Source organism: Miniopterus natalensis, chromosome 4 (assembly GCF_054644295.1).
Source record: "Miniopterus natalensis isolate mMinNat1 chromosome 4, mMinNat1.hap1, whole genome shotgun sequence".
Lineage (NCBI taxonomy): Eukaryota > Metazoa > Chordata > Mammalia > Chiroptera > Miniopteridae > Miniopterus > Miniopterus natalensis.
This window is the reverse complement of record NC_142084.1, coordinates 99,034,448-99,062,418: the sequence shown is the minus strand read 5'-3', so window position 1 is coordinate 99,062,418 and position 27,971 is coordinate 99,034,448. Positions and strand designations below refer to the sequence as shown.

Genomic DNA, 27,971 nt, shown 5'->3' with positions numbered 1-27,971 from the left:
AGGAGAGGGAGCTACAAGCCGGCAGGGTCAAGGGGGCAGCTTCAGTGACAGTCTCATCGTGGCTGCTGGTGGAGGGGCTGGGCACTGACTTGCTCAGTACCACTAGCTCTTGTTGGGATCACGGAGGTGAACCAACAGGCAGGTCACCAGCCTTGTGATTCAAGGGACAGTCAGGGCCCAAGGCCAAAACCCTGGTCTAATGCATCGCAGACTGGCTGCCTCCCCTAGCCCACGAGGATGGGGCCGTTCTCCCAATGTCTGAGCAAGAAGGTGGGACCCACTCACTTACACAGAGAACTCATGACTTCACCTAACTTTTATAAATATGTTTAATTGTTGTTCATGTTAGTTTATTGACGAAAACCTCAGAATGTGGACCATCTATAAACAATTCCAGTTTACTCGGTGTGGCCGTCACTGATTCGGGCAGCCCGCTAAAGTGCTTCACACACAAAACTGACTTGAGGAGGAAAGGCCTCAGATGCAGACCCACCCGGACAGCGCCAGCCGAATCCCACAGGCCCCACAGGCTCTGTGTCTTTGGTTACCGCTGCGTGAGCTGGGCGCAGGCGGGAGGGACCAACCACGGGCCAGGCTGAGCCAGTGGTGCTGTCACTCGCCTTTCTGGAGCACGAGCAGGAGCAGTGACTCCTCCCTGTGTGGCAGGAAGGGTGCAATGGGGCATTGCAACTGGGGTTCCCATTACTGGGCGAGGTGAGGCTGTGGTGGCACCTCAGCTCCCAGGGACAGCAAGGACAGCTCAGGCAGCAGGAGGGCGCAGAGGCATGCAGGCCCCCCTCCCTCCCGCCACCCCAAGCCTAGTGACCTGTGCAAGGAGAGCCTGAGCTTGCCCTGGGAGATGCTCCCTGTCACCCCCTTCCTGCTGCAGCCCCAGGCCTGGCTGGGGATCTGTGTGACTCTCCACTGCCTATATGGTGGTTACTGTCCCCCGTCGCCCACGACAGGCCCCAGGTGAGTGAGCAGCAGCTGCTGAAGGACAGGACAGAAAAGGCCTGGCAGTCATACTTCATGGTCAAGTGTGCAGAAGTGCCTGGAGGGGCAGCACAAGGCTGCTCGACGCGGTTGAGAACCCGTTTCCAAAGAGGGAGACCAAAAAGCAAGAACAGCCCCCACCTGCCAGGCCCTGGGAGTACAATGCCCAGCTCAACCCAGGAAGGCACGTTGGCTGCAGCAGGGCATCGGGCTGGGGCAGCTCAGCAGCCTTCTCCCTGCACAGCTGCTTCCACAAAGAGCCCAGGGAAGGGTGTGCCCCAGCGACACTTCCCCCGGAAGGTGATGCGCTAGCCTGTCTGGCTGCAGGTACCCTAGAGCCTCCATCTCCAGGTCAGGGTCTTGCGTGTCCCCAGGTGACACACGGGCTTGGAAGTCAGACGACATCAGACAACCCTGAGTCAGGCAGCAGCCCTGGGAGGCGGGCTCCCCGCGACCCTACGTTGCAGTCAGACCCTCTAGCACCTGTTCCTCAAGGGGCCCTGTCTGCTGCTTGTTCACACGGATGGGGCTCAGGAAGCACCCACCCCACCCCCAGAGCTGCAAGACACCAGTCCCCTCAGACCCTGGAAGCAGGTGGCTGGGCCAGCAAGAGCAGGAGGCTGAGAGGGCTCTACTCAACCATGGAAATGAGGTTGGTTTGAAAGGGTAACCAGAGCAAGAGACCCCTGGTCCACAGCCCCTGCCAGACAACACCCCACTGCCCTCCCCTCCTCACCCTTCCAGCCTCATGCACCAAAACGGGAAGGACAGAGCAGCTCCCAGCACCCAGACGGCCAAGCACCAGGCCACCTGGCCTTCCACACCACAGACCACAGCACACAGTCACAGAGTGACATGCACATGCATGTACGGAGGGACACAGGACACTGTCGCACGCCAGTCCCAGACTGGGACTGCTCGCTGGTCTGGTCTGTCCCCTAGAAATGAAGTCTGAGCGCCCAACAATAGTGCCGCCTCCCCTTCTGGCTCCTGCTGTGGCTCCGAAGCTCACACGGCCACCCCACACACCCCCCCAAGGACTACCTGCTGGCCTCAGCAGCCGGGCTGCCCCTCACTGACCAACACGGCATGCTGGCTACAGGGGTGGTCCTGCCCTCTGCAGGGTTTCAGCCGCCTCCTCCCTGCTCAGCTAATGCAGCCCTTCCCACTGTTCCACTCACGGGGTCCCCACACACAGAGTCCCCGCTCTTGAGGTCCCTGCACACGGGGTCCCTGCACTCGAGGTCCCTGCACACACCCCAGGCACCATCTGGGAGAACGTCCTTGCCACCCACCCTCTGAGTGCCGGGAGAAAAACCATTCCAGGACATAACACTTCACACCACCAGACCAACAGACCACAGTGCTGGGGTTGGGGACAACTGCAGCAGACCCCACGTGGCCTCAGCTTCTGTGGATGCTTAGAGACCTGGGGGCGTGTCCTCAGCTCTGCTCCCACGAGGGCAGGGGAGCCACGGCACCTGGATCCTGGCCCCACCAGCTCTGATGTCAGCTCTTCTGCCCGAAGAGTGGCAGCCAGTGGGACATGGGGGACAGCCGCCATCTGAATGGAATTAAACAGGGACACACCGTTTGGAAAGAAGTTTTAGTGGGGGTGCCGGGTCCTCTGGCACTAGTGAGACAGGCTGTCCCTCGGGGACCACGGCGGGGTCAGGCGCTGGAGGGTCCCGCGAAGAGGCAGTGCAGCTTGGGCCTCAGGTCCTTCCACACCTTGCTCATCTGCGGGGAGAGCACAGGGTCAGCCGGCGGGCGCAGCCCCACTCATAGCTCTTCATGGGACACCAGACAGCCCGCCTAGTGTCTGAGGCAGAAGGGGACATGCCACCACCAGGCATGTGTCACCTGCCCCAAAGGTGCCCTTCCCACTCCCTGCATCGTGACCCATCCCTCCAGAGACAAAGCCCAAATTGAGAGGGGGCCGGAAACCAGAGGTAACAGATGGCTAGTCCACGTCCCTGCATGCAGGACCAAAGGGACACAAGTCAGCTGGACACAAAATTTTAAGAAACACTATGATCTCCAGCATTCTCTCTAACAGCCCTGCAAGCGCTGGCCTCTGGCTAGCAGGTCAGACACCAGGCCAACCTCCGCCAACAACCACACCAGCGAGCGAAACATGGCAGAAAGAGGACCCGCCGCCCCGCCCACTGAGCCATGCAGTGTCCAGGCTGAGACAGGGACACGTGGGCACAAGGAGCGGGACGGCTCTGGCCATGGGCGGGTGTCCAAAACCAGTATTGGTGGCAGAGTGCCTCATGTGACAACAAGAGATACAGAGCGTGGCCCTGGGGACATGCAGATGAAGCAGTCTAGTCTCCATGTCACAAGATCAGGGATTAGTCACCTACAATAGAAAAATCTAGGATCGGGGTCCCAACAGCCTGACCCAGGTGCGACACAGACTCACCTGCTGTCCCCTAGGGTTCTACCCCAGACTCCCCCGGTCTCCCCTAGAGTCCTCCCATCCCAGAGTCACCTGGTGTCCCACTAACAGCACAGTTTCCCGAGTCCTGGCCCTGAGACACAGTCAGGGCCGTGGCAGGATCTGTACCCACGATCTGCCTGCTGCACAAACTTTCGAGGCGGTTCTGATATGAGTGGTTCTAGACTGGGGTCTCGGTTGTCCGCTGGCCTGGTCAGTCGCCTCCGGGCTGGATGGAGAATCTCCATGTTCTGACAGTTCTCCATCCTAACCCACCCTCCAAGCTGTGGCCAACGACCTTTGTGAACTCTGAGTCTGAGTTCATTCTATGGCTCCCTGCCCTGCCCCACCCTGCACAGGCCTCCACGAGTGACAAGCCCCTTCCTCCCTGGATCTCTCACTAGTCTCTGTGGTCCCTGGTGACAGGGCCAGCTGAGTCCAGCTGTGTGCCCAGCACAGCCACAGACCAGGTGGCTACCTGCAGCCCAGCTCCCGCTGAACCCTCAGGCCGCTGTATTTTATGTCCCAGTTCAGGTAAGGAAACCAGGCCACGGACGTTACTGACCCAACCAAGGCCGTGAGAGTTCACAACAGCCGCAGAGCTGGGATCTGAGTCAACGTTCTAGAAATTCTGAGCCTGAGACCCCTGAGCCGTGCCAAGGAGCAGGAGGTGGCCACAGCAGATGCCCCCTTAGGTGACCGTGACCCAGGGCAGGTGCACCAGGAGCAGGGCTGTGGGACAGCACAAGGCCAATTCCTGGACAGACAAGGACCTGAGGCCACTTGGAGAGGGACACACGTGTTGCTGTTGGGAAGGGTGAGCCATGGCCAAGGGCGGGAGCTAGGGGTTGATGGCTCCAGGTGAGTGGGTCCAGTAAGTACAGCTGCAGCTTCCTCGTCTCGGGACAACAGCGTTTCTCCCCACAGGCAGAGGACCACCAGCGGGAGGAGGCTGAGCAGCTTTGATTCCCCTGCTCCAGTGGCCTCCCCCCGACTCCCACGGTCTCTTCTCAGTTCTTGGGGCTCTGCATGCTTCACCTGACTCCCGGGGTCCTCCAGAAGGTGAGAAACTGCTCCTGTACTCTCGCTCTGGCCTCCCACACACCCCTCAGTCACACAGGGAGCCCACCTCCTTGTGCCCTTGGATCTGGGAGTTGACGAAGGCCCCGAGGATATGGGAGGTGAGGGGCAGGTACACGTGGACCAGCTGCATCTCCTGGTGCAGGCAGTACAGGGAGAAGTAGTTGCGCAGCTCCATTGTCTGGATGGCGTCTTCCTGCTGCGGAGCAAAGAGCCTCCCTTGCTCGGGGCCCAGCGGATGCTCTGGCCCTCACGCCCGGGCCCCGCCCCTTCCCCCCACAGGGCCCAGCCTGGTGTCCAGAGGGCCAGAGACCCACCGAGGGCTCCGGGGTCCAGCAGAGGCAGGCCCAGGCTCCCGCCCCCGCCTGCAGCCCCCCCGGCCCCCCACGCCCGGGGCACCTCCATGATGCGGGACTCCAGCTGCTCCACGGACGCGGGCTCCTGGCCGTGGGCGGCGCTCATCTGCCGCCTCATCAGGCTGTACTTGTGCAGGGCCCGCTGGTGCTTGTGCAGCACGCCCTTCTCGTGCCGCTCGCACAGGTCCTGGGGAGAGCCAGAGCGGGCCGCTGCCGGAGGCCGGGCAGGCCGGAGGGCGCGCGGGTCCCGCCCAGTCGGCGCTGCTCACGTCGGTGGGAGGGTTCCCAAGAACGACGCTCCCTCTCACCAACAGCTCACCCCCGCTCGCTCCACGCTCGGCGAGCGTTCACAGAACAGCAGCTCGGTGAGGGCCCAGCGGAACCACAAACCACACCCCCGTGAAACGCGCAGCATGGACAGCGCGGAGCTGGGCCACCGGGCGGACGGGCACGCTGCCCATCTCCAGAAGCCTGTGTCCAGCCAGCAGCGGGGAGGTACACCGGCGTGTCCCCAGGGCCTAAGTCCCCCCGATCGGAAGGCGTGTGGGAAACAGGAGCCACACATGCCCACCAACACCTAATCCCACATACACGCACACACACACTCAGACTCACACACACCCCTAATCACACACACTCAGACTCACACACACCCCTAATCACACACACTCAGACTCACACACACCCCTAATCACACACACTCAGATTCACACACTAATCACACACAGATTCACACACTAATCACACACGCGTGCATGCACACACTCAGATTCACATACACACCAGCACCTAATCACACACACACAGATTCACACGCACATACGTACACACACACCCCTCCGCTCTCAGACTGGGGAAGCCAGAGGTCCGTGGACACCTCCAGGGGCCACAGCGCAGAGACTGCCCAGGGCATCTGCCCCCACGCCCAGCTTCCCGACTCTCGCTGCCCTGGATGGAGCATGGCTCCCTCTCAAGGGCTCTGCCCAGCCCAGTCCAGCAGGACTCACCTTGTAGGCCTGGAGCAGGTCTAGGAAGAGGCTCAGCTTCTCCACCACGTCGCCCTCCTCCTGTCTGCCCTAGAGAGCAGGCTGGTTACCCAACGCCGCACCCCCGGGGCCCAGACCCACCAGTCAGGCTGCTGCAGGCCGGGAAGTTCTTCCCTGGGACCCAGCCAGCTCTGCAGAAGAGCCCACCCACCCCCCACCCCACCCCGGCAGCCCCCAACACAAGGCAGGGAAGCCACAGAGCCCAGCCATGCGATAACAGGGGCCTCGCCTCCCCAGGCTACCTGCCCACCATGCCCGCCGTTCAACACGGCCTGTCCCTCCCACGTTCCAAAGCCCACATGTCCCACAAGCCCCAGGAGAACCAGGTGCTCCAACGCCCTCCCCAGCAGCTCAGCAGGCCCTATGAGACCCGAATGTCCACCTGACACTGGGAGCTTGTCAGTTGAGCACCTCCCCCAGGTGTTAGTCAAGTGCCTCTCCCAGGTGTTAGCTGAGCGCCTCTTCCAGGTGCACCCCGGCTCCTGGGGAAACTGAGTCTCTACTACCACATCTAGAGCTCGTATGGCCAACATTGGAAAGTTCATCCCATAACCCACAGGGAGGGTGCAGCCAGAAGGAAGCAGACGAGAAGTGAGAAGGGCAGGCTTAATGGGAATACAAGCAGTGGCAGGGGGGCCAGGGGCCCCTGCCCAGGCTCTGGCACCAACTTGGGGACCCAGGGTCCCTTGGACCTCTGAGTTCAGAGGTTCCAGGCCACTGGATCCCACACCCAGAATCGAGGTTCTCATCACTGAGGTTACAGGAAAATACCCAGCGGCCACAGGTGCCCTGTACCCTCCTGACTGGAAGAGGGACACAGAGTGGGGCACACACCGCTCCCCGGTCTGTGGCAGGGGGAGCTCAGGGCTCCCTCCTGGTCGTGTCATCTGCTAACAAGTCCCTAAACCACCCACACCTGCTCCTTTACCAAAAGCACAGATGCTGTCACCACAAAAACAGCCTCACCTGAGTCTCACCTGTCGGGCTGGCACAGAGCCCCTAGGTCTCCCACTAGCAGGTCTGGGGAGAGTAAAACCAGGACTGGTGAGAACAGAACTAGGAACGCCAACCCTCAGATGTCTATTTGTTCAGCAGAGTGAAGGGAAGAAAGGCCTGATGGGTCGCTGGTCTGACCCAGTTTCGTGTTAAAACTATTAATTTCACTTCAACGTGAAAACCACCAAGGACAGTGGGACTATGCAGGAAATGACACCTCTTCAGACGTGAAATTTCAAAGCAGCGTTTGTGAGATCCGATCAGAGAACCTCAGAGCTGGAGGAGCCTCAAACTACGGGCTTGTCTCACATCAGAAGCCTGACCCCATTCAAGGTGGAAACAGCCTACAAGTCTGAATCAGCAAAGGTGCTAGAAATGCCCTTAGGGACTTCCATCCTGCACTGGGGGTTCGTGGTGTCCCCGCCCCAAACCCCAAGGCTACCTAGGAAGAGGGGCTGTGCGGGCCGAGGGCCCTACCACAACAGTAGCTTCATTTTTATGTTTTACAGACTGAGCTTTGAGTATAGTCCAGCCGCTCGCTTTCAATCGATGGGGAAACAGGAACAGAGAACAAAGTAACCTGAGCGAGGTCCCAGCACAGGACACTGCTGAGCCCACCGAGGTCCCTCAGCTCGCCCGCCTCTCCCTATGGCCAGACCTCTGCCACCGAGTCCTTGGCCCTCCCTCAGACTGTCACACCTGTCAGACCTGGAGACCCAGGTCCAGCACCAATTCTAAGACCAAAGCCGCCCCACCTAGTTTCTAGAGGGAACACACAGGCACTGACCACAGAGAAGGAAAACCCAGGACTTTCCAGACCATGAACAGGAAGAGGCATCCTGGGCCCTTCGCGCCCCCTGGGGCCTGAAAGCCGCCAACTGCACTGTCAGACCCGCCAGGCCACTGCGGGTCTCCAGCTGGCTACCAAGCAGCTCGACTGTCAGGCAGGCCGCAGGCCTTCACAGTTCATGTTGTTCCAATTCATTTAAAACCATCTGCTAGCAGCCTAAACACCATCTCCCCAAGAACTAGGCAGCCAACTAACACCCTGAAAACTATGTAAGTTTTACTGCAGAAGAGCAGCCAGATGGCCCTCTCAGCCTGACGGTAAACAGAGTGTCTTCAGATTGATCCCCAACAACCACAAGATCTTCATAGATTCCTACAAACAGCACCTGCCCGTGCAGCAGACGCTTTTCCGGAGGTTGTGTGGGTGAAAGCAGGGCAGGGACATGGGACCTGGTCCACCCAGAAGTGAGGTCCAAGGTGACATTTTTTAAAATATGTTTTTATTGAGTTCAGAGAAAGAGAGAAACATCAATGATGAGAGTCACTGATCGGCTGCCTCCTGCACGCCCCCGACTGGGGATCAAGCCCACAACCTGGGCATGTGCTCTGACCGGGAACTGAACCAGTGAGCTCCTAGTTCATAGGTCGATGCTCAACTGCTCAGCCACACCTGCCAGGCCAAGGTGACATTTTTAAGGGCAGGTGACATCTCAGCAAAGCCTCAAGAGACTAGAATCCCATTTGTTCTGTCACCATCAACCCTCTTAAGAGCATAAATGGCCCATGGGGAGCCACCCAGAACAGCTGGGGGTGTGCGGTTGTGACCCAAGAACAGTGGTCCCTCACTTGAGACTCAGTACTCCGACGAGCATCTAAGGAGCCGCTTCCGTGGGCCCAGGCACAGGGCGTTCCCTGGAGCAGGAGCAGGAGCAGGAGCAGGAACAGGAACAGGAGCAGGAGAGGAGCAGGAGCAGGAGCAGGAACAGGAGCAGGAGCAGGAGAGGAGCAGGAGCAGGAGCAGGAGCAGGAACAGGAGCAGGAGCAGGAGAGGAGCAGGAACAGGAGCAGGAACAGGAGCAGGAGAGGAGCAGGAGCAGGAGCAGGAGCAGGAGGAGCAGGAGAGGAGCAGGAGCAGGAGCAGGAGAAGAGCAGGAGCAGGAACAGGAGCAGGAGCAGGAGCAGGAGCAGGAGCAGGAGAGGAGCAGGAGCAGGAGCAGGAGCAGGAGCAGGAGAGGAGCAGGAGCAGGAACAGGAGCAGGAGCAGGAGCAGGAGAGGAGCAGGAGCAGGAACAGGAGCAGGAGAGGAGCAGGAGCAGGAGCAGGAGCAGGAGCAGGAGCAGGAGCAGGAGAGGAGCAGGAGCAGGAACAGGAGCAGGAGAGGAGCAGGAGCAGGAACAGGAGCAGGAGCAGGAGCAGGAGCAGGAGAGGAGCAGGAGCAGGAACAGGAGCAGGAGCAGGAGCAGGAGCAGGAGCAGGAGAGGAGCAGGAGCAGGAGCAGGAACAGGAGCAGGAGAGGAGCAGGAGCAGGAGCAGGAGAGGAGGAGGAGCAGGAGCAGGAACAGGAATAGGAGCAGGAGAGGAGCAGGAGCAGGAGAGGAGCAGGAGCAGGAGAGGAGCAGGAGCAGGAGAGGAGCAGGAGCAGGAGAGGAGCAGGAGCAGGAGAGGAGCAGGAGCAGGAGAGGAGCGGGAGCAGGAACAGGAGCAGGAGGAGCAGGAGAGGAGCAGGAGCAGGAACAGGAGCAGGAGGAGCAGGAGCAGGAACAGGAGCAGGAACAGGAGCAGGAGGGGAGCGGGAGCAGGAGCAGGGAGAGGAGCAGGAGCAGGAGCGTCGGGACGAATCACTCACCTGCTGCGCAGCCTTGTCGGCCAGCACCGCAAACTCCACAGACAGGCCTTTCAGCGCCTGCTTCAGGGACCCCCACGTGCTACTGTTCAGAGTGGCCCAGGAGGGGAGCGGGGTCGTGTCAGACCCTAAAGCACTGAGGCAAAACAAAACAGAGGAGACACTCAGGGCGTGGAAGCCAGTCCAACCGGACACCGCCCTCTGCCCCAACACCACGCTATCCTGGTTCCCTGCACCCCCTGACCTGGACCCTCACTACCCAGAGTGGCTGCAGGGAAGTCTGGGGGCCTGCCAAAAAGAAGGGGCCTCAGCCCACGCCTGCTGCTCCCACTCCTCCCCATAAGACCCGCTGCCCTGTGCAGGGCGGAGTCCAGGTGAAGGCCCGCCTCTCCTCCAGGGCGGAGGGAGCATCCACAGCCCCCGTGTCCTTCCCAAAGTCACACCAATCTTTTTAATTCTAACAACAGGGAACATGGCCCTCGAGACCCTGGTGAGCCTCCGAGTGTGGGAATCCACGTTTCTCTGCCTAAATTCTCCATCTCTTTTCTTCCCGATATGCTCTCCCACTTGCCCAGCCCTCCCCTTCCCCTTTGGAGTGGAACGGGTCAGAACGAGGGGTGTTATGGTAAATGCATGAGCCCAGCACCAAAAGGCCTCTCCCACCCATGGGCGCTGTGGAACCTAACAGGGCCACCTGCCTTAATTCCTTCCCAAATATGAGGAGGTCAGCAGCATTGTCAATGGCCCTGGACGCCATCCGCTCGGCCCGGTCACGGAGCTTGTAAAAGCTGTTGTAGATATTTCGAATCAGCTCCCGGCTAACCGCAAACTGAGTCTGGATGTCGGCTGGGAGGAAGTCCTGACCGGGGAGGAGGGAAACTGCATCACCAGGCATGTAACGCCTTTCAGCAAAGATGCCCCACAGGAGATGGACAGACTGCCAAACCCAGGTCATGCGGAGACATGCCCGGGGCCGAAGCTGGCCCTCCACCTCCCCTTGTGTCCAAGAGAAACAGAAACATTGTTGCACAAACTGAATGACCCCCACGAGGCTAGACCCTAGTGTCCACGGAAACTGGTCAAACTGGAGGTCCTGACGACAACGCTGGACTAATAACCTTGGACTTGAAATGAGGAGCGTGGAATCCAGACAGGCGTCCACATGAGGGGAGGCCTCTGCAGCCCTCATTTTAACCAGCGTGAATATTAACTGTTACTAACTACATCGTGCTTAGAAAACGGAAAGCTTAGGGAGTAAAACAAAGGTAAAAGAGTCTGGGTTTTTGTATGGAGAAGCAGGTAAGAAGGAAAAAAAGCTATCAAACAGCTACCTTAATCCTTTTGAGAAAAAGATGAGATTAACTACATTTAAAATAAACTTAGGTGACAATCAATCCCCTCAAAGACAAAAGGCTGGTGACCAAGCACATGTCTGAGTCACAAGCCTCAGGTCACAGCACGAGAGCCTGGGGGCTCCGGGTCGCAAAGCTCAGACATCTGCGGCCTTGTAGGTGGTGGCGTCTCTGACCTGTCCCCTCCCTGCACAGCGGACGTGACATCGGCACGACGTGAGGGTGACGTGAGAGAGCCTGCTGCGGAGCTCAGTTCACCCCGGCACGCTGCCGAGGTGAGAGGGGCACTGCTCTGGTTAAGGGGGAGTCGTGACCAGAACCAGACACGTACCTTGGCCCGAGTAGCCAGCTTGCAGTTCAGGAATTCGTCACCAACACACTGAGCCGACTCCTTCAACTTGCTCTGCACGTCCTGCGAGAGGAAACAAGCTGACCACTACGGCCGACAGCAGCCGCCCAGCAGCCAGCAGGAGACCGGTCGCTCCGAAGCAGGGTTCAGGCCTCTCCGGGAGACGTGAGTTTCCACCGTCCACCTGAGCATAAGCATCCCATAACCTCCTCGCTGCTTCTCAGGCTTTAGGGTTGTCGCCCACGGACGGGGGGCCTTCTCTAGGGGTCAGAGGCCCCTGTGCCTCTACGAAGTGAGGGGAAGAGAAAGCCAGGCTCCGCCGCCTCTGCCTCTGCCCCCTGACCCGGGCCCTCCTGCAGCAGGGGTGAGGGTGGGGTCCAGCCCCTTCCCAGGTCCCCGCTCAAGGAGGGGTCCCTCTAACAGAGGGGCCAGGAACACACCTATCCCACCAGCAACGTGTCCTGGTGGGAGCCACCTCCATCCCACCCCCACAATGAGAGGGTCCCTTGGGCAAAACCTCCCGCCTGCGGAGAAGCTGACTGTCCTGGGGACAGGGCTGCGGCCAGGATGGTGGCTGTGCCTCAGCTTCCTGACCCTAATCTCGACGCGTGACCATGGTCTGGGGAAGAACCTGCCACCCTGGTTCCCAACTGAAATTAACGTGCACGCAGGCTGTTCCCAGGACACATCCCTGCAGCTCAGCTGGTGGTCAAGTGGCGCTTCCCAAACGTGGCCCTTGTTTAAAGTAGATGCTTATTCACATCGGGGTCTCCAGCACGTCCGTAAACCCTCCAAACCACAGCCTCCCCGTGTACCAGCTTCAGGGCCCACTCGCTGCACTGAGAACTCCCCGCTCCACACGGACACAAAACCCTGCAAAGTCCAGACCCAGGAGCCTCTTAGCATCCTTCCCAGCCTGCTGCCTGGCAAGAGAACAGTCTTAGTCTTGGCCGCTGCTGAAATAGAGCCTTCGTGGCAGCCAAACCAGGGACTAGGGCCAGAGAGCAGCAGAAACACAAGGGCTTAGAGACAGGACCCCACGTCTCCCATGTACTCACGGGACCACTGAAGGACAGGAACAACTTGAGGACCACGTCCTCTGAGAAGGGGGGGTGCCGGGCCACCAGGTTGATGAAGCGCTTCAGGGCTCTCCTCCGGGCTTCAATGAACTCCCTGTCCGCTGGAGAGAGGACACGGGTCACCAAACACAGCCCGGTGCTCGCACCCCCTGTGGGCGGGACCCTGTGCCCTCGGGCCGAGGCCGTCCAGGCTGAGTGCTCAGAGCATCTCGGAGAGGAGCCCGGAGCCCGCGGCACTGCCAGCCCAGGGCAGCGGGCATCACGCCCAAGGAGGCTGCAGGAGGAAGAGCAGAGCCCCCACCCCCTCGCCTGCTCCACATACACGTGGGTCAGGAGCGGCGGAGGAAAACCCCGAGCCTGCTGCGACCACACAGGGTCTGAGCCCCACAGAAGCCCCCTCCCTGTAGCCCTCCTGCAAGGACAGGCCTGGCCACACGCGCGTTAATTCAACCCGGTTTTCCCATTCCCATTGCGCAGCTCACCCTGCGGTGGAGCCAATTAATAGATCTCATTTGGGCTAAATATTTTCACTTCAAGGAAGAAAAGCAGACGTGTACGTTAAGGGCACTTAAGTCTAACCTCAAATAGAAATAGTATTTAAAATATTATTGAAAAGCTCCCCTGGGGACCAGGAGGAAGGCCGGCTGTCACAAATGCTGGACCCCATGACCAGGCTTGCCCAGGGCCTGCATTTCCAGGCCCGACTCTGATGCCTGGGTCTCTGCAAGCGGTCACCTCCCCGGGACGTTCGGCCCCGCCTGCCCTGAGCGTCCGCCGTCAACATCACGCAAGCAGTTTGTTCTGCAGCCCACGTGGGACATGAGAAATCGCATTCTCTAGACTCTGCGGTAGCTGGTGACTGGGAGACGGGAAAGTGTTCACGTACAATGTTAAGATTTCAGAATGCTGAAAACGGAAAACTGTGCCCGGACAGTGTGGCTCAGCGTCTGAGCATCGACCTGTGAACCAGGAGGCTGCCGGTTCGATTCCCGGTCAGGGCACGTGCCCGGGCTGCGAGCTGATCCCCAGTCGGGGGCGTGCAGGCGGCAGCCGATCAATGGCTCTCTCATCACTGATGTTTCTCTCCCTCTCTCCCCCTCTCCCTTCCTCTCTGAAATCAATAAAAACATATTGTTTTGAAAAAACTGGAGAACTGTATTAAATCTCAAGTTATTTCCCCATTTAAGTGCATTGTCACTTTATAATGATCAGGAAAATGGCAGAAAATCAGCTGGTCGGCCCTGGACACTCACCCTCCCATCGAATTTTATTTCAAGCTGGGAACAGGCTGCAGGACCAAGGTCACTAAGACAGGACAGGGGGCAAGAGCCCCCTCCCTGAGCCCACAACCGGGGAGAAAAAGGCCAGTGCAGAAGGGCCGGGACCCGTGACCTCGCCTTGCCCGGTACCTGCAGGTGCAACAGTGAAGACGTGGCACTCCTTATTTCCTTCAAGGCGCAGGCTAGACTAGACGCCTCCCCTCCACGCTCCCCTGCTCTCCGAGAAGCCAGCTAATGCTACGGTGCCACCGCTGCGGCTCCCGGCTGCGCAGGGGCAGACGGAACAGACAGCGCCCTGGGCCTCATCAGGAGCCCCGGCCAGAGAGGAGCACCGGGGTCCGCTGCTTCTCCCCAGCACAGCGGGGCCCTCCCCGTGTGTCAGTCACCAAGCAGAAGGCCCATGGAGGCCACAGGCACCGGGCGACGTCACGCTCGCCTACCAGGCCCGGGAGCCGAGGCGCAGCCGCGACTGGGAGCCGGCTGTGACCGGGGTTACTGAGGGGCGCGCGTCACGCCGGGAGGTCAGCCAGGGGCCACGAGTGGACCGGACCCTGGCACCCTGGAGAGGGGCCTGCTCCCTGCCCCCAGCGGGCCCAGCGGTACCTCCCAGCATCCTCTTGGGCGGCAGGGCGGGCACCATTCGGTAGGGGAACTTCTGCAGCAGCAGCTGGTGGAAGACCACAAAGTCGTTGTACCTTCGGTAAACGGAAGACTGGAGGCGCTGCAAGGCAAGGGCCCACTCAGGCGCGGCTCCGGCTCGTCCGTCCCCAGCAGAACCCGTCCTCAGCTTCCCTCACAGGCCGAGACCAAGAGGGGCCCCGCCTTCCCCGCGTCCGATACGACAACCTCCACGCACTGCACAGCCCGGGGGTCACTTAACTACCTCACTCTGGGTTCCGGGACAGACAAGGCCCTCCGTGGGAGTTTTCGACTCCAGGGGTGGGCACCGTCCCACCCAAGCCGTGGCACGGAAGAACAGCGCCTTCTTCACTTTGTGCCGGGGGCTGTCCTCAACACCCTCCGGTAAAGCTGACAGAGCAGCTCCAGCCTCCCGAGGCAGCCCCCGAGCCCGGCAGACCACACGCGGGCGCGGACGGAGGCGGTGCTCACGGTGGGGCCCAGGGGCCTGCAGACCCGCCGCCGGGGAAGCCGCAGCTGCACGAGGCCGGTCCCCGTGAACCAAGCCCGGGTCGAACGTGAGAGCTTGCACGCGAAACGTGCGCGTGGGGCTACGTCTAAAATCCAGCGTGACTGGGTCCTGAGTGATCGCCAGCATCACTCAGCGGAGGAGCCGGTCTGAGGAGGCTACAGTGCACCGGGAGATTCCAGCTCGGTGACACTCGGGAAGAGGCAAAGCCAGGGAGACAGTGACGGGGCAGTGGCGGTCAGGGGTTACGGGGACGAGGCAGGTGCGCAGGCGGAGCACAAGGTCCTGTGGGGCAGGGAAGCTGCTCTGCAGGCACCACAAGAGTGTCACTCACTGTGCATTAGTCCAAACCCACAGGCTACGCACACCCCGAGCGACCCTACCGGGGACTGTGGGCCTGGGTGAGTGACGTGTCACTGTGGGCTCGCTGGCTGTCACGAGTGACCACTCTGTGGGGATGCTGACGGTGGGGGCGGCTGTGTGTGGGGTCGGGGGGGATGGGAAATCTCTGTACCTTCTGCTTAATTCTGCTGTGACCTAAAAGTGCACAAACCAGCCCGGCCGGGCGTGGCTCGGAGGTTGAGCATCGACCTAGGATCCAGGAGATCCCGGTTGATTCCCGGTCAGGGCACAGGCCCGGGTTGCGGGCTCGATCCCCAGCCAGGGGCCTGCAGGAGGCGGCCGATCAGTGACTCTCATCGTGGATCTTTCTCTCTCTCCCTCTCCCTTCCTCTCTCTGAAATCAATAAAGATATATTTTTCAAAAATAAAGATTAAATAAATAAAAAGTGCACCAACTAGAGTCTATAAAAAACGTTAACTGTGCGTTTGAAGAGAAAACAAGAGGTCGGGGTGCCCACCTCCACTCGGGATCTTGCCCACGAGCCTCCTAAGCAGCAGCATCGCAGGCACAGGGAGCGAGGGGGGCTGAGCCCCAGCGAGACGCGGGCCTCGCCCCCCGCCGGGCCCGCTGCCTCTCCCGAGCCACACACGCCTCCACCCCGCCACGGGTACCTGGCTGGAAACCTGGTACTCCACATGCTTCAGGAAGAGGCCCTTCTTCTCGGGGACGAGCTCCACCTGCACGGTGTCCCTGGCCAGCAGCTCCTGCAGGGTGTGGGAGAGCAGCAGCGGGTTCCCCGGCGGCATCTGCATTCGAGTGGGGTCCGGGTCCCTCCGTTCGCTGAGCTGGGGCCTCGGCAAGTCTGGAGGAGACAGGGTGACGCTCAGTGGGACCGTCCGCTCAGGAAGTGGGGTCTCCCGTCAGCTCTCCGGCCTGCACTGCCCGCCAGCCCTGCACAGGGACTCAGCCAGGGGCCACCAAACCTTGCGCCCGCCCAGGTCACACCCACTCCTTCACCACGAAGCCACGGAGCTGCGTTCAGCGCCAGGGCCTGCTCCGAGGGCCCGTCTGCCGGTGAATCGGCAAATACACCCGCATTCCTAAGACCCCTCAAACCTCGTTGTCAGCGTTGGGGGAGGGAGGAAAGGGGAGTGACACAGTGACAGGTGTGCCCAAAAGAGAGTCCTTTTCTCCAGTCGAGAAAAGGGGTTGAAACAAAAGAAACTGGCCAGGTAACTGTCCCACCAAGTCAGCCATCCCCCAACGCGCAGCGATGAGACTCCAGGTGCCCACACAGAGCTGCTGTCCTGTCGCACTCGCCAGACCCACAGGCAGGCGCCCGCCAGGTCCACGTCCAGAGCCGTCCAGCTCCAGGGCTCCGTCAGCAGTGACGTCTGGGGCCCCTCCCACCAGAGTCCAAAGGGCGGGGGACCGCGCAGGTCTGCCCAGTGAGCCGTGCCATCACCCAAGCCCTGCTTCATCCAGGCAGCCTCGCACAGCAAACGCCGACGGGGCAGAGGTCACAGGCCGGGCACAGCGGGCACACGCCGGCCACTCACAGGCGGCCACGCCCCAGCGGAGGGGAGGCACTGAGCACTGGGGTCCCCCTCACTCCAATGGCCCAGGCACTCCCGGGTCCTCCCCACTGGCACAGAGCCCCTCACGGTGTGATGAAGGGTCACTTGGCACCACAGGCAGCAGTGAGGAAGGTCCTGTTGTCCCCTCCACCGCCAGGTGAAATCAATGTGGCCCGGCCGGGCGTGGCTCAGCGGTTGAGCGTCGAACTAGGATCCAGGAGATCAGGGTACGAGTCCCGGTCAGGGCACATGCCCGGGTTGTGGGCTGCAGCCGATCAATGACTCTCATCATTGATGTTTCTATCTCTCTCTCCCTCTCCTTTCCTCTCTCTGAAATCAATATATATTTAAAAAAAAAAAAAATCAATGTGTCTTCTGATAGACTCCAAGTTCAGTGCTCGACCACCACACGGACCTACCACGACCACCGTCCTCAGCTGCAGATTCACCAGAACGTGGGGACAATGGCCAGCGAGAGGTGGCAGGGCCTCGGGGCTGAAGTCTCCAAACAGAGCGAGCACCAGAATCTCCTGGCGGGTTGCTCAGGGAGGACAGATGCTCCCAAAGAAAAAGGAAAACATACGAGTTGGCAAGGATGTGGGGGAATTGAAATCCTTTTTTTAAAAAATTTATCGACTGATTGTTTAGAGGGGGGACAGAGAGACAGAGAGAGAGAGAGAGAGAAACATCGATTTGTTGCTCCACTTCTGTATGAATTCACTGGTTGACTGCTGTACGTGCCCTGACCGGGGATCAAACCCGCGACCTTGGCGTATCGACCTTGGCACATCGGGAGGACACTCTAACCAACTGAGCTACCGGCCAGGGCCGGAATCCGTGTGTGTAGCTGGCGGACCACAGGAAAATGGGGCAGCTGCCGTGGAAAACAGTGCAGAGGCTCCCCAAAAAGTCAAACACAGAACGACCACGGGGCCCAGCAGCTCCACTTCTGGGTCTGCGTCGGAAAGAACTGAAAGCGGGGTCTCCGAGGGGGTTTACACCCACGCTCACGGCAGCACTATCCGCAAGGCCGGGGGTGCAAGCAACTGCGTCCGCTGGAGAACAGACACGGTCCCTCCAGACGGGCTGTCACTCGGCCTTAGAAAGGAAGGACACTGGCACCCGCCATCACGTGGATGCCCTCGAGGACACTGCGCCCCGTGGAGGCAGGCGAGGAAGGACGCGCGCTATCTGATGACCCCACTCACGAGGACCCGGAGGAACCAGATTTGCAGAGACAGGAAGGAGATGGTGGCGCCGGGGGCGGGGCCGGGGGCTGGGGGGTGAGTCTGGGGATGAGACAGTTCTGGGGATGATGGTGATGACGGACACAACAGGGCACCGCTCGGTGAACGTGCTTAAAGCCACTGAACGGTACACCTGGAAGCGGTTGAAATTTTATGTATAGTTTACAATTTGTTTTTAAAGTACAGACTACTGGGCCCCCGAGTCTCGGGGGGGGCCTAAGAATCTGAATTTCTAACAAGTTTCCAGGTGAGGCTGCTGGTCCAGGGGCCAGAGCGTGAGAGCCACTGTCGCAGGGCGAGCAGGGGGAAGGCGTTCGATGCCCCACATCTAACGATAACCGGGTGCCCCTGCAGCCCTCGCTGGTGTTTACTCGCCAGGCGGGGAACGAACGCTGATGCCGGACGACAGCTTTCCCACCCAAGTAAGTAACGTGAAATGGGGCCGGCGGCCGTCCTCGGTCTTCAGCGTGAACGACTGTCCCTTCCAGGCTCTCGAGGCTGTTTCCTCCTTTGATGAACACGTCTCCAGGCTACTCTGTTTCTTCTCAAGTTGACAAACTGTTCTCAGGAAGTGGAAGCAGAAGTTTCCTTGTCCCTATCTCGGCCGCGGCCTCGGAAATGAAACCTCAGCAGCTCCGTGGCCGGGGAACGCCAGGAGCGCCGGGGACACCGAGCGTTGGGAACAAGCCGTCTCCCTCCGCAGGCGGCACTCCCTAAAAAATGACCCGCCACCCAGTTTTTTCATTACCCTGAACTCCAGAGCTCAAGTAAACAGAAACTTTTCGTGGCCCCAATTTCATTAGCCTTACAGTTTTTCCTTCAATAACTCATTTTACGGGTCGTTACAATGTCCAGAGACAGGGAAACTCCCTGTGACCCTACCACCTGCGCCCGCCGTCCTCACCCGGCTCTGCGCAGGCTCGGGCTCTAACAGGTGAGTTCCCAGCACCCAGGGCGCTTCTGCACGACCACGCTCCCCTTTCCACTTTTTCAGTCAAAGCCAAAACCTCAGACAATCACTGTCAACAGTGTTGCTTCCAGTTGACCTTTCTTCTAATAGACGGATACATTTGTTTTGATGGTGAATATTCCAAACAGGAAAAGACAGACACGATCAGAAACCTTGTATCCATCCTGAGAGTCACCGATGGGCGCTTTGCCACATTGTTGCTGAAATGGTTTCTGAAACAGTTTTAAGGAAACTGTCGGATTCCAGAGTAACCGGGCCCTAGAGCCAGCCGACGGACGGCACTGCCAGTCACCTTGGTCCCCTCGGTCGTCCACTGGATGTATCCTCATGGCATCAAAAAAAGAAAAAACTGAAACTTCAGCTTCCTGACTGAGGTCCAGAGTGGCCATCCCTTAACGTGAGGCTTCCTCAAGTCCGCGGCCACGCCGCAAACACCCCCTTCGTCACCTCTCTCCAGCGACACCGGCTTCCTCGCTGTTCCCTGCACACACCTGCCAACCCTGATGGCCCTTCTGTGGGGACATTCTTGCCCCAGATACCCGCCTGACCAACTCCTTCGTCTCCCTCAAATCTGGGTGCGAATGTGACTCTCTGTGACACCTACCCGGTGCCCCGCGCCTCCCGCCACAGTGCTCGACACGGACTCGTTCTGTCCACCGAACACTGTCCGTGTCCCATGCAAGGACGCGAGCTCCAACCGCAGGCCTCTTCGTCTTGTTCAGGGCGATCGCGAGCGGTGCCCGGCAGTCAGTGCTCAGTAACGCTGTGGCCGGCAGCAGGGACTCTATTCACACGAGCAAGAAGGGCCCCGCTAGCCGCCGAAGCCTGGACGTCCCCCAAGGCAGGGTCCGACCTCCCCACACGAACAGACCTCAGGAAGGTCCGCTGGTGACAGGAGCCGCGCTCAGTGGGCGACAGCAAGGAGCAGACGCAGAAGACGGCGGTCGGCGGGCGCCACTACGGGGAGCCTGCGCGGCGACATCCTCACGCTGGCAGCATCTCCCTCTGCCTCCCTGGCCCTTCCAACAATTGGCAGCTACCCCCACTTTCCTCCAGGAGACCATAAAGCCAAAACCCTGACTATACAACCCGGATAAGCAACCTACACAAGAAAGTGTCTCACCTCCCACAGTGGTGTGTTTCTACCTTGAAATGAAATAAGAACCGACAATCTCCAAGGTCCCCCCGGGCCCTCTGGTGCGTATCAGCTGGGAGTCTGACCTGAGCCCTCTCCGGCCTCCGTAGCTCAGGTCAAGCACCACGTGGCCAGTGAAGTGGCTCAGGTCCCAGCGAGCCCAGCGGACCTCCCGCTCGCACCACAGGCTTCAGGACAGTCACGGGGAGAGCTGAACACGGTGCCACACACCAGTGACGCAAGGGCCACGGCCGTGAAACTCCTTGGGGTCTGGCACCTTCCCGATGCTTCAGCCAACTTCTCTCTAAGCCTACAGCACTCCACGCGGGCACTGCGGTCCCATTTCACAGATGTGAGAGCCAGAGGCCTGGCTGCAGCACGGCCTGCCCGAGGTCACAGGCCACCCAATGACACGAGGCCTGTGTCCCCCCCGACTCATGCAGCCTAATCTGACACCTCCAAGGGGACAGGAGAAGAGGTGGAGGCGGGCACAGCCCAGGCCGGGGCCACAGGCCACGCGGTCTCCCTGCGGGTCCCTGACTCCTCTGATGCTGAGCAAGCAGCTCACCTCCCTGCACGCGGTTTTCTCGTCTCTAAAATGGGGACAAGACCACCCACACGATTGTTGGGTGGCAAGAATTTTTTTTAAAAAAATGTAAAAGTGTCCAGCACAGCGCCTGGCACCTGGGCCTTTCTTTTTTAAGGACCTGCACTCCAGATCAAAGCACAGAGCGAACGAACTGCCGGCCTGGGGACAGAGCTCCCTTGCGCCCGCCCCCAGGGTGTGTCCACGGTGTCCTGCTCCCGTCAGGCACTGGACAGCTCCCGACGTCCCACTGGTCCAGAGGCGGTGGGTTGGTTGTCCTGGGACCTCAGAGACACGTGAACCACACTCTCACACACACACACACACGCACGCACACTCATACACACTCACACACACGCACTCACCCACACTCACTCATCCACACTCACACCCACGCACACGCACACCCACACTCTTACACACACACTCTCACATTCACCCACACACTCTCTCTCACACACACCCTCTCACACGCTCTCATATGACATTTTCAAGCTGTGGGTAGCTATTCCTTTCCAAAGGAGAGGCAAGGAACCAGACCACAAAAGGGGGGGGGGATCACTGGTTTGTTTCCTTAAGACGTCAGAAAAGTGAAGTCAAGGCCGAGGCCGTCATCTGTCAGGTGACCTCTGACTCAGGGAGCAGGAGGAACCAGCAGCAGGGCCCTGGGCTGTGGCTGCCCCTCGGAGGGGCCCATTCAGCTGAGTCTCTCTCTCCAAACCCCTCCTGGTCTCAGGTGTGTCAGGCGGGGAGGCCCAGTCACTTTCTGCAGAGTCCAGAAGGAATATTATTCCAGCTAATTGGAGGAATCTTGGAATAACTTACAATGTAGGGGTTCAAAGTTCAAAAACAACCTCGTCTCTCTAAATTCAGTCTGTCTCTGGTTTCTGCTCTTTTTTAAACCTTCATCCTCGGTCTGGTTGGTTCAGTCTGAAAGTGACTTGGGTTTTCTAGGATCTTCTGACATGAAAGTGAAAACGTTCCACGTCCTGACCGGGCTGTGCGTCTCGATCGCAGGGAGACCGCGTGCTCCCAACCAGGTCGGGGCTTCCGCTGGCGTCCACGCAGCCACCGATACCACAGCCCAGCGAGACACAGTCAGACCCACTGAAGCAGGCACTCACTGACCTACGGCAGGGCCCACCGGGCGGACAAGACCCCTGCCTTCCAGCTGCCCCAGGAACGCAGCTCGCCAACCCGAAAAGCGACGCCTCGGGAGCCGGCGCCCGCAGATGAGAACTGTGGAAGCCGCCACAGGAAGACACGCGTGTCCTCAGCGCTCCCACCACGGCACCTGCCCGAGTCTGGAAACTCCTTCTCTATACAAAGGTGTCTGCCCTTCCCCCCGCCCTCCCCTGCCCTCCGGTGGGTGCCCCAAACTCCAGAGTCAGCGACTGGGAAAACCTGAGCATCTTCATTAGCTGAGGGAACCCGGCCTGCGCTGCACAAAATCAGAGAAGCGACGATGTCGGCCTCGACGGGAAACACTGGCTGCGACGCCCCCTCCCGGGCTGCGCTGAGCATTCCCTGCAGACGTGCAGGCGCAGTCCCCAGCCTGCAGTAACGGCTCCTAAACTGCCCCGGCCAGAGCACGGCCACTCCAGGGCCACGTGTCTGTCACGTCCCATTTCGTTACTCAAGGGCACCCCCTTTCCAGAAACGGTGGCACCTCCCCGTACTCAAGGGCACCCCCTTTCCGGAAACGGTGGCACCTCCCCGTGGTCCTCGGTGGTGTCCATGAGAACAGGGACACACGCTACTCACTGGAGGGAAAACCACGGAAGAGGGACGGTCCCGTCTGGGAGGGTGGGTGAGCGAGCTCTTGAGGGAGGTTCACCAGACGGGGGTACAGGACGCCAGCCCACGTGAGCTGCAGCAAGGAGGGGGCATCGGCCACATCCTAACAGCGGGCGACGCCTGGGTGTGAACCCCAGCTCCACCATTACGACTGCGAGGTCCTGGGCAAGGGACGGGCCCGCTGTGTGCCTTGGTTTCCCCGTGTGTAAAGTGGGGCTGAGGAGACTGCTTCCCCCTCAGGATTACTCTGAGGATCAGTTCTTTTAAATATTAAATATATATTTTTAATTGGTTGGGGTTTTTTTAAGTGATTTGAGAAAAACATCGATGAGAGAGAAACATGGATTGGCTGCTTCTGCAGGCCCCACGCTGGGGGATCGAGCCCACAGCCCGGGCATGTGCCCTGACTGGGATCAAACTAGTGACCTTTCAGTGCACAGGTCAACGCCCGACCAGCTGCGCCACGCCAGCAAGGGTGGGGGTCAGTTCTTTTGTGCCCAGGCACCCCCGGCGGCCTGGCACACAGCAGGCGCCCGAGGGGCTCGGCGACCAGCACAGCCATGCTCTGCAGAGCTCACCCTCACGGGACTCCTCCCACGGCCCACTGCAGGTCCGTCTTGGGGGAAGCGTGTCTACACCACGTGACACAGTTCAACTTTAAACTTCCCCAGGGACTTCCCTGAGTCGCCCATTTCACCGTCACCTAAGGAGGCAGCCCGCAGCGCAGGGGCCGGCCCCCACAGACCCCCTCAGGTTCCCACGGGCCGACACGCTGCGTCTGCGACACCGGCAGCGAGTGGCCAGAGCCGGACGGCCAGCCCAGCCCCGTCTAGGCTGGAATCTCTCAGGAGTCGGGCGGTGCAATTACGTCCTAAGATAATTAGCTGCGCTAAGTCATGAGCCACCCGGCCCCCGGCTGCTACAGATGCCTCTGCCGGGGAGATGCTTCGAGCAGCAGGTGAGGGTCCCGCACACGCCTCCTGCTGCATCGCACCCGCACCCTGGGCCAGCGCCAGCCGCTCTCGGACAACAGGCACAGCAGAAGCGGGGCCTCCCGCCCCCAACTGTGGGACTCCGCATTAGGAGGGATGCAGCACACGTTCCACCCTACACACCCCTCCACTGTTAACGAGAGAGGGGAGGCAGGGCGTCCAGGATTCCTACGGAGCTATTCTGAGACGAGGCCCCTCACCCCACCTTTGCAGGCCAGGCTGTGCTGTTGGCAAATTCTCTTCACGTACCAGATCTCCGGTTTTCCCCTCAACCTCGTCTACCGTGAAACAGAAAACACGGCATCTTAATCCTGAGATTTTCGCAAAGAGCGCCTGCCCCTTCGTCTGGTTAGAATTTCTTACTGATTCATGCAAAGGCCCCAAACGCTACAGTCCCTGAGAGGGGGGACGTGATCACCGCGTGCCTGGGGTAGGTCCGACCTGTGCTCGGAGGCTTGGGCCCCTAACAGCCACAGCAGGTCAGCAGGTCCCGCCACGGCCCCCCCAGACTCCCCCATCACCCACCAAGCGGGGCGGACACAACAGCTCTTCCGTGCGGCCTTTTCCTGAGGAAGGAAAAACTAACACCAAGACAGAATTCCCCCACCCAGGACTCATCACTTTCTTGCTAACCACAAAATTCTGCCTAAATCTGTCCCACATAATAGTGTTTCATTCAGTTCCTCTTTCTCTGAATTGACACATTTTACCTTGCAAATCGCATGTGTGAGTGTGTGTGAGAGACGGACTGTAAAGACCAACAACCCAAACTACCGAATCAGAACGTGATACGATCCTAAAAAAGAGTGACGCTAAGGACACCATCCTATTGGAAATCGGAGCCCTTTCGACACGGCACAGGTGACAGACACTGGGAGGCAAAGAGAAATCAGTCTCTTCCCAAGGAAGCGTGGGGGGGGGGGGTGGGCAGGGCTTTGCCCGCATGAAAACAGAACGCCGAGGCGTGAGTTAACCGCCGTCCGGTGGGTGCAACCTCCGTGGCGGCTCAGTGGGTTCCGACGGACGCGCCCGGGCGGGGTGTGCTGCCCGGGAGCGCGGGCACCGGGGCGCTCTGACCTCACCCCACAGACGGCAAGGAGGCGTCCCGAGGCTCTGCGGAGACAAACGGCTCCCCGCAGAGCTTCCGGCCGGGGGAATGAATGGAACGCCGCAGAATGAGCTGACGGAGGAGAAAGAAGCCAGGTCCCCCTGCCCCAGGGACGGGGTCCCGGTGCACAGGGGAGCGGGCTGGTCACGAGGCGCGACCGGTACGTGTGCACGCTCGGTGTGCGATGCCATCCGAACAAATCAGACGGGACAACCAAGCACAAGGCACGCTCCTCTCTGCCGTCCCTATTCTAAGGCGCGGTCGCTGAGTTTATAACTTCAACGAGGCCCCGACATAAGCGCTCACTGTGCCCCGTCCGGGAACAGAATGTTCCGGTCAGTCAGCTATTTCAGTGTAAAATCCACATAGGTTTCTATGTCCAAAATACAAAAAGAACCGCTATAAATCAAAAAGAAAGAAAGACAATCCCATAAGGAAACAGGCAAAAGAGAGGAATGGTCAGTTCAGAGGGCATCCAAGGTGAAATTATTACAAGAAACTAAACCTCAAGGAACGAATGAATAATCAGGGAAAGGCCGACCGAAGCAAAAATGAAACGCTTTCTTAGTTGTTCTAAGTCTAAAGGAAGTTTTAAAAATGGTATCTCTCGCTCGGCCAGCGTGGCCCCGCGGTAGAGCATTGACCTAGGATCCGGGAGATCGCGGTTCAATGCCCGACGAGGGCACGTGCCCAGGTTGCAGGCTCGATCCCCAGTGGGGGGCTTGCAGGGGGCAGTCAGCCCGTGACTCTCCCATCACTGATGCTTCTATCTCTCGCTCGCCCTCTTCCTTCCTCTCTCTGAAATCCATAAAAACGTGTGTTAAAAAAAAAAAAGGTATCTCGTGCTGACGAGCTTATGGAAGGAAGCTTTTAGTACATCGCTATCCCAGTATAACCTGGTCACTGCTCCCCGAGCGGGTAAGTTGTCAGTATCCATTAAAGCAGAGAGCGTGCAAACCCTACGACCCAGCAGTTCCACTCTTAGGGTAGCCATCGGCCGTCGCGGGCAGAGTAACGGACCACAAGACACCGACATCCTCACGCCCGAGCCTGTGACTCTATTGGGTTACACAGCACAGGGGAAGGAGAGCTGCACCTGACCTTAGGCTATGGCGTGGGCCATGGACCACGCAGGTGGGCCCAGTGGAACCCGGGACCCTCACATGTGGGCCAGGGGACAAGACAGAGAACCAGAGATGACGGCCTGAGAAAGACGGGGCCCGGGGCTGGAGAAAGGGGACATCAGCTGGGGATCGCAGAGGCCTCTGGAGGCTGGGAAAGGCCAGGAAGGGGAGTCCCTCCTGGAGCCGCCAGAGGAAGGCAGCTGCCCCGGCCATGCCTGGGTTTTAGCCCAGGAAAACCCATTTCCAACCACTGACCACCAGAGCTGGGCGGTGATAAATGTGTGGAAGTGACTACAGGTGTGAGAACTGCTACCGTAGCCGCAGGAAACTAATACACTCCCCCAGGGAAAGACGGGCGGTGCGGAGGAGGTGTGGGTTTTACGTACGTGTAAAATATAAAAACAGGACTGAAAAGATCCATCCTGTCTCCTCTGGTGGACAGGAGCGTGTGGGGCTGGAGGCTCGGGCGGCTGCAGTCCCCCAACCTCAGCCTTTGACGGTGAACTTTGGGCTGAGACTTTAACTTAACCTAGAATGTTACTTTCCTAGAAGAAAATGTGTGTGTCCATGTGCTGTATAAACAAAAGTTCAACCTTTAGAGGGGAGTTACTATTCACAGCTGTTTCAAAGAATTAAAATATGATAAAATGTGCTAAAAACCAGGGTGAGCACGGTCATTTTGTCCTGACAGCCCCAAAGGTGCAAGAGATCTAGGCCTGAGGGTCCCCACAATTAGTGCTCACGATGGGTGCTGGCCGGGCGGACACAACACCAGAGAAGAGGGAATTAGCTGCATGTCCGTAAACCACAACTACTTCTTCAACAGCGACAATGGGCCTCGGGTAAGGTGTGAGACACACATATCAGGCTAGGACAGAATTCACTGTCAAAGGCTGGGGTTCGGGGACTGCAGCCCCACTGGCCCCCTAACCACCGGGCAGGGCCTCTGGGTTAGTTCTCCCCGGGCAGTAACGAGCCTTTCCCTCCGCCTGCCCCGCCTGGGGACGGGAAGGTCTGGAAGGGCGGAGGCCACAGGCTGGCGCGCCCGTCGGTGGCGCCCACTTTGAGGCGCCCCGGCCGCAGGACTGCGCCCTGGAAACTGAGCCCTTCTCAGGAAGCCGCCGGCCCGGGAAGCCCCGGGAAGTCACCGCAGGGCAGCCGGGGAGCTCGACACAACCGTAAACGACCAGGGCGAGGCCTGAGCGTGGCACCAGGGCAGCCCCCGTGCCTGCAAGGAGGGGGCTCCGGGCTCCAGCCCCGCAGCCTCGATCCCACCCCCGCGCCCCTTAGCCTCCGGGGCGGCCGCCGGCCCCTGGAGGGAGCGAACCCCGCGCCACCGCCACCCAGGGGCGCTGCGCAAGGAGGGGGAAGCGCACCACCTCCCGGGCGCGCGTTCCCAGGTGCCGCCGGCCGCGGGGTCCAGGCCGCCCTCCTGGGGACGTGGGGGCGGGTGGCCCAGGCTGGGCTCAATCGCGTGACGTCAAGAACACACTGTTCTCATCAACTGCGAGGCCGTCACAGGCTTCCCCTTGCAGCGGTCCCGGGGGAGGAGATGGCCAGTGGGGGGACAGGGGGACACAAGGGGGCTGCCGCCCAGACCCCGGCGCGCCCTGGGTCTGCCCAGCCCTCAGGCCAGCGGATGCCACGCTCGCGAGGACACGAAGAGGCCTCCAGACCTCACTTTAAGACTGGGACACCCTGCCTGGGGCACCCTGCCTGGGACACCCCGCCTGGGACACCCCGCCTGGGGCACCGTTCCAGACCCCAACGGAGTCCCCCAACTTTGTGGCCCCGCCAAGCAGAACCGGCGCCCGCGCCCACCGACCCGTCCTCCGGGGCCAGAGGACCGGAGAGCCCGGCCTCCCGCGGTGTCAGTGCCGACGCCCGTCCGCCCAGAAGCGCGCCCGCGGGCCAGCGGGGCGGGAGACAGAGCGCGCGGGTCCCGAGCGCGCAAACTCCTGCCCGAGCCCCGCAGGTCCAGGCGCGGCGCCCACACGGCCCCGAGGAGTCTGGGCGACCCCAGGGAGCGGCGGGCAGGAGCGCGCGGCGAGGCGCCCACCTGGACCGGGACTCGGCTCCCAGGCCGCGCCCCCGGAGCCACGCGCGTCCCTGGGAGGGGGAGTGGGGACTGCGCGGGGCGCGGGGGGAGGAAGGGCGCCGAGGGCCGCGGGGTCACCGGGGTCGCGGGCCCGGGGGCGCCGCCCGCCCGCCCCGCAGCGTTACCTGCCGCGGGTGGATCCGCCTCCTCCTCTGCCTCCGTCTCAGGTGCGGCCGAGACCGCCGCGGGCAGCGGGTCCATCGCACCGCCAGTCATGTGAGCGCGCGCCACGTGACCTCCA

The 27,971-nt window shown here is 60.2% G+C and overlaps 1 protein-coding gene across 4 annotated transcripts; it reads right to left on the bottom strand.

The window, feature by feature from the left end:
- Positions 1-305: 305 nt before the first annotated feature.
- On the bottom strand, positions 306-27,946 carry SNX8 (sorting nexin 8). Of its 4 annotated transcripts, none has more exons than XM_087817038.1 (11): positions 27,856-27,946; positions 15,768-15,958; positions 14,210-14,327; positions 12,306-12,427; positions 11,230-11,310; positions 10,245-10,405; positions 9,550-9,682; positions 5,880-5,948; positions 4,916-5,059; positions 4,566-4,715; positions 306-2,733 (listed from the first exon to the last, which is right to left on the bottom strand). In XM_087817038.1, exons 1-11 carry the CDS (start codon positions 27,944-27,946, stop codon positions 2,665-2,667), a joined length of 1,329 nt encoding a protein of 442 aa, XP_087673164.1. In that variant the 3' UTR covers positions 306-2,664. The 4 variants fall into 4 exon arrangements, with proteins under 4 accessions (XP_087673164.1, XP_087673165.1, XP_087673162.1 ...); XM_087817039.1 differs by having other exon boundaries at positions 4,566-4,712; positions 27,856-27,942; XM_087817036.1 differs by having other exon boundaries at positions 5,880-5,943; positions 27,856-27,942.
- Positions 27,947-27,971: the final 25 nt, after the last annotated feature.

What these genes read in the sequence shown, in the direction of transcription:
- SNX8 (XM_087817036.1), bottom strand. Translation starts at nt 27,931, where the DNA reads ATGGACCCGCTGCCCGCGGCGGTCTCGGCCGCACCTGAGACGGAGGCA. An exon ending in CCGACAAGGCTGCGCAGCAG is followed by an intron (nt 5,944 to 9,549) that starts GTGAGTGATTCG and finishes TCTCTAGGGCAG; the next exon opens with ACAGGAGGAGGGCGACGTGG. An exon ending in TGGAGTCCCGCATCATGGAG is followed by an intron (nt 4,716 to 4,915) that starts GTGCCCCGGGCG and finishes TTTGCTCCGCAG; the next exon opens with CAGGAAGACGCCATCCAGAC.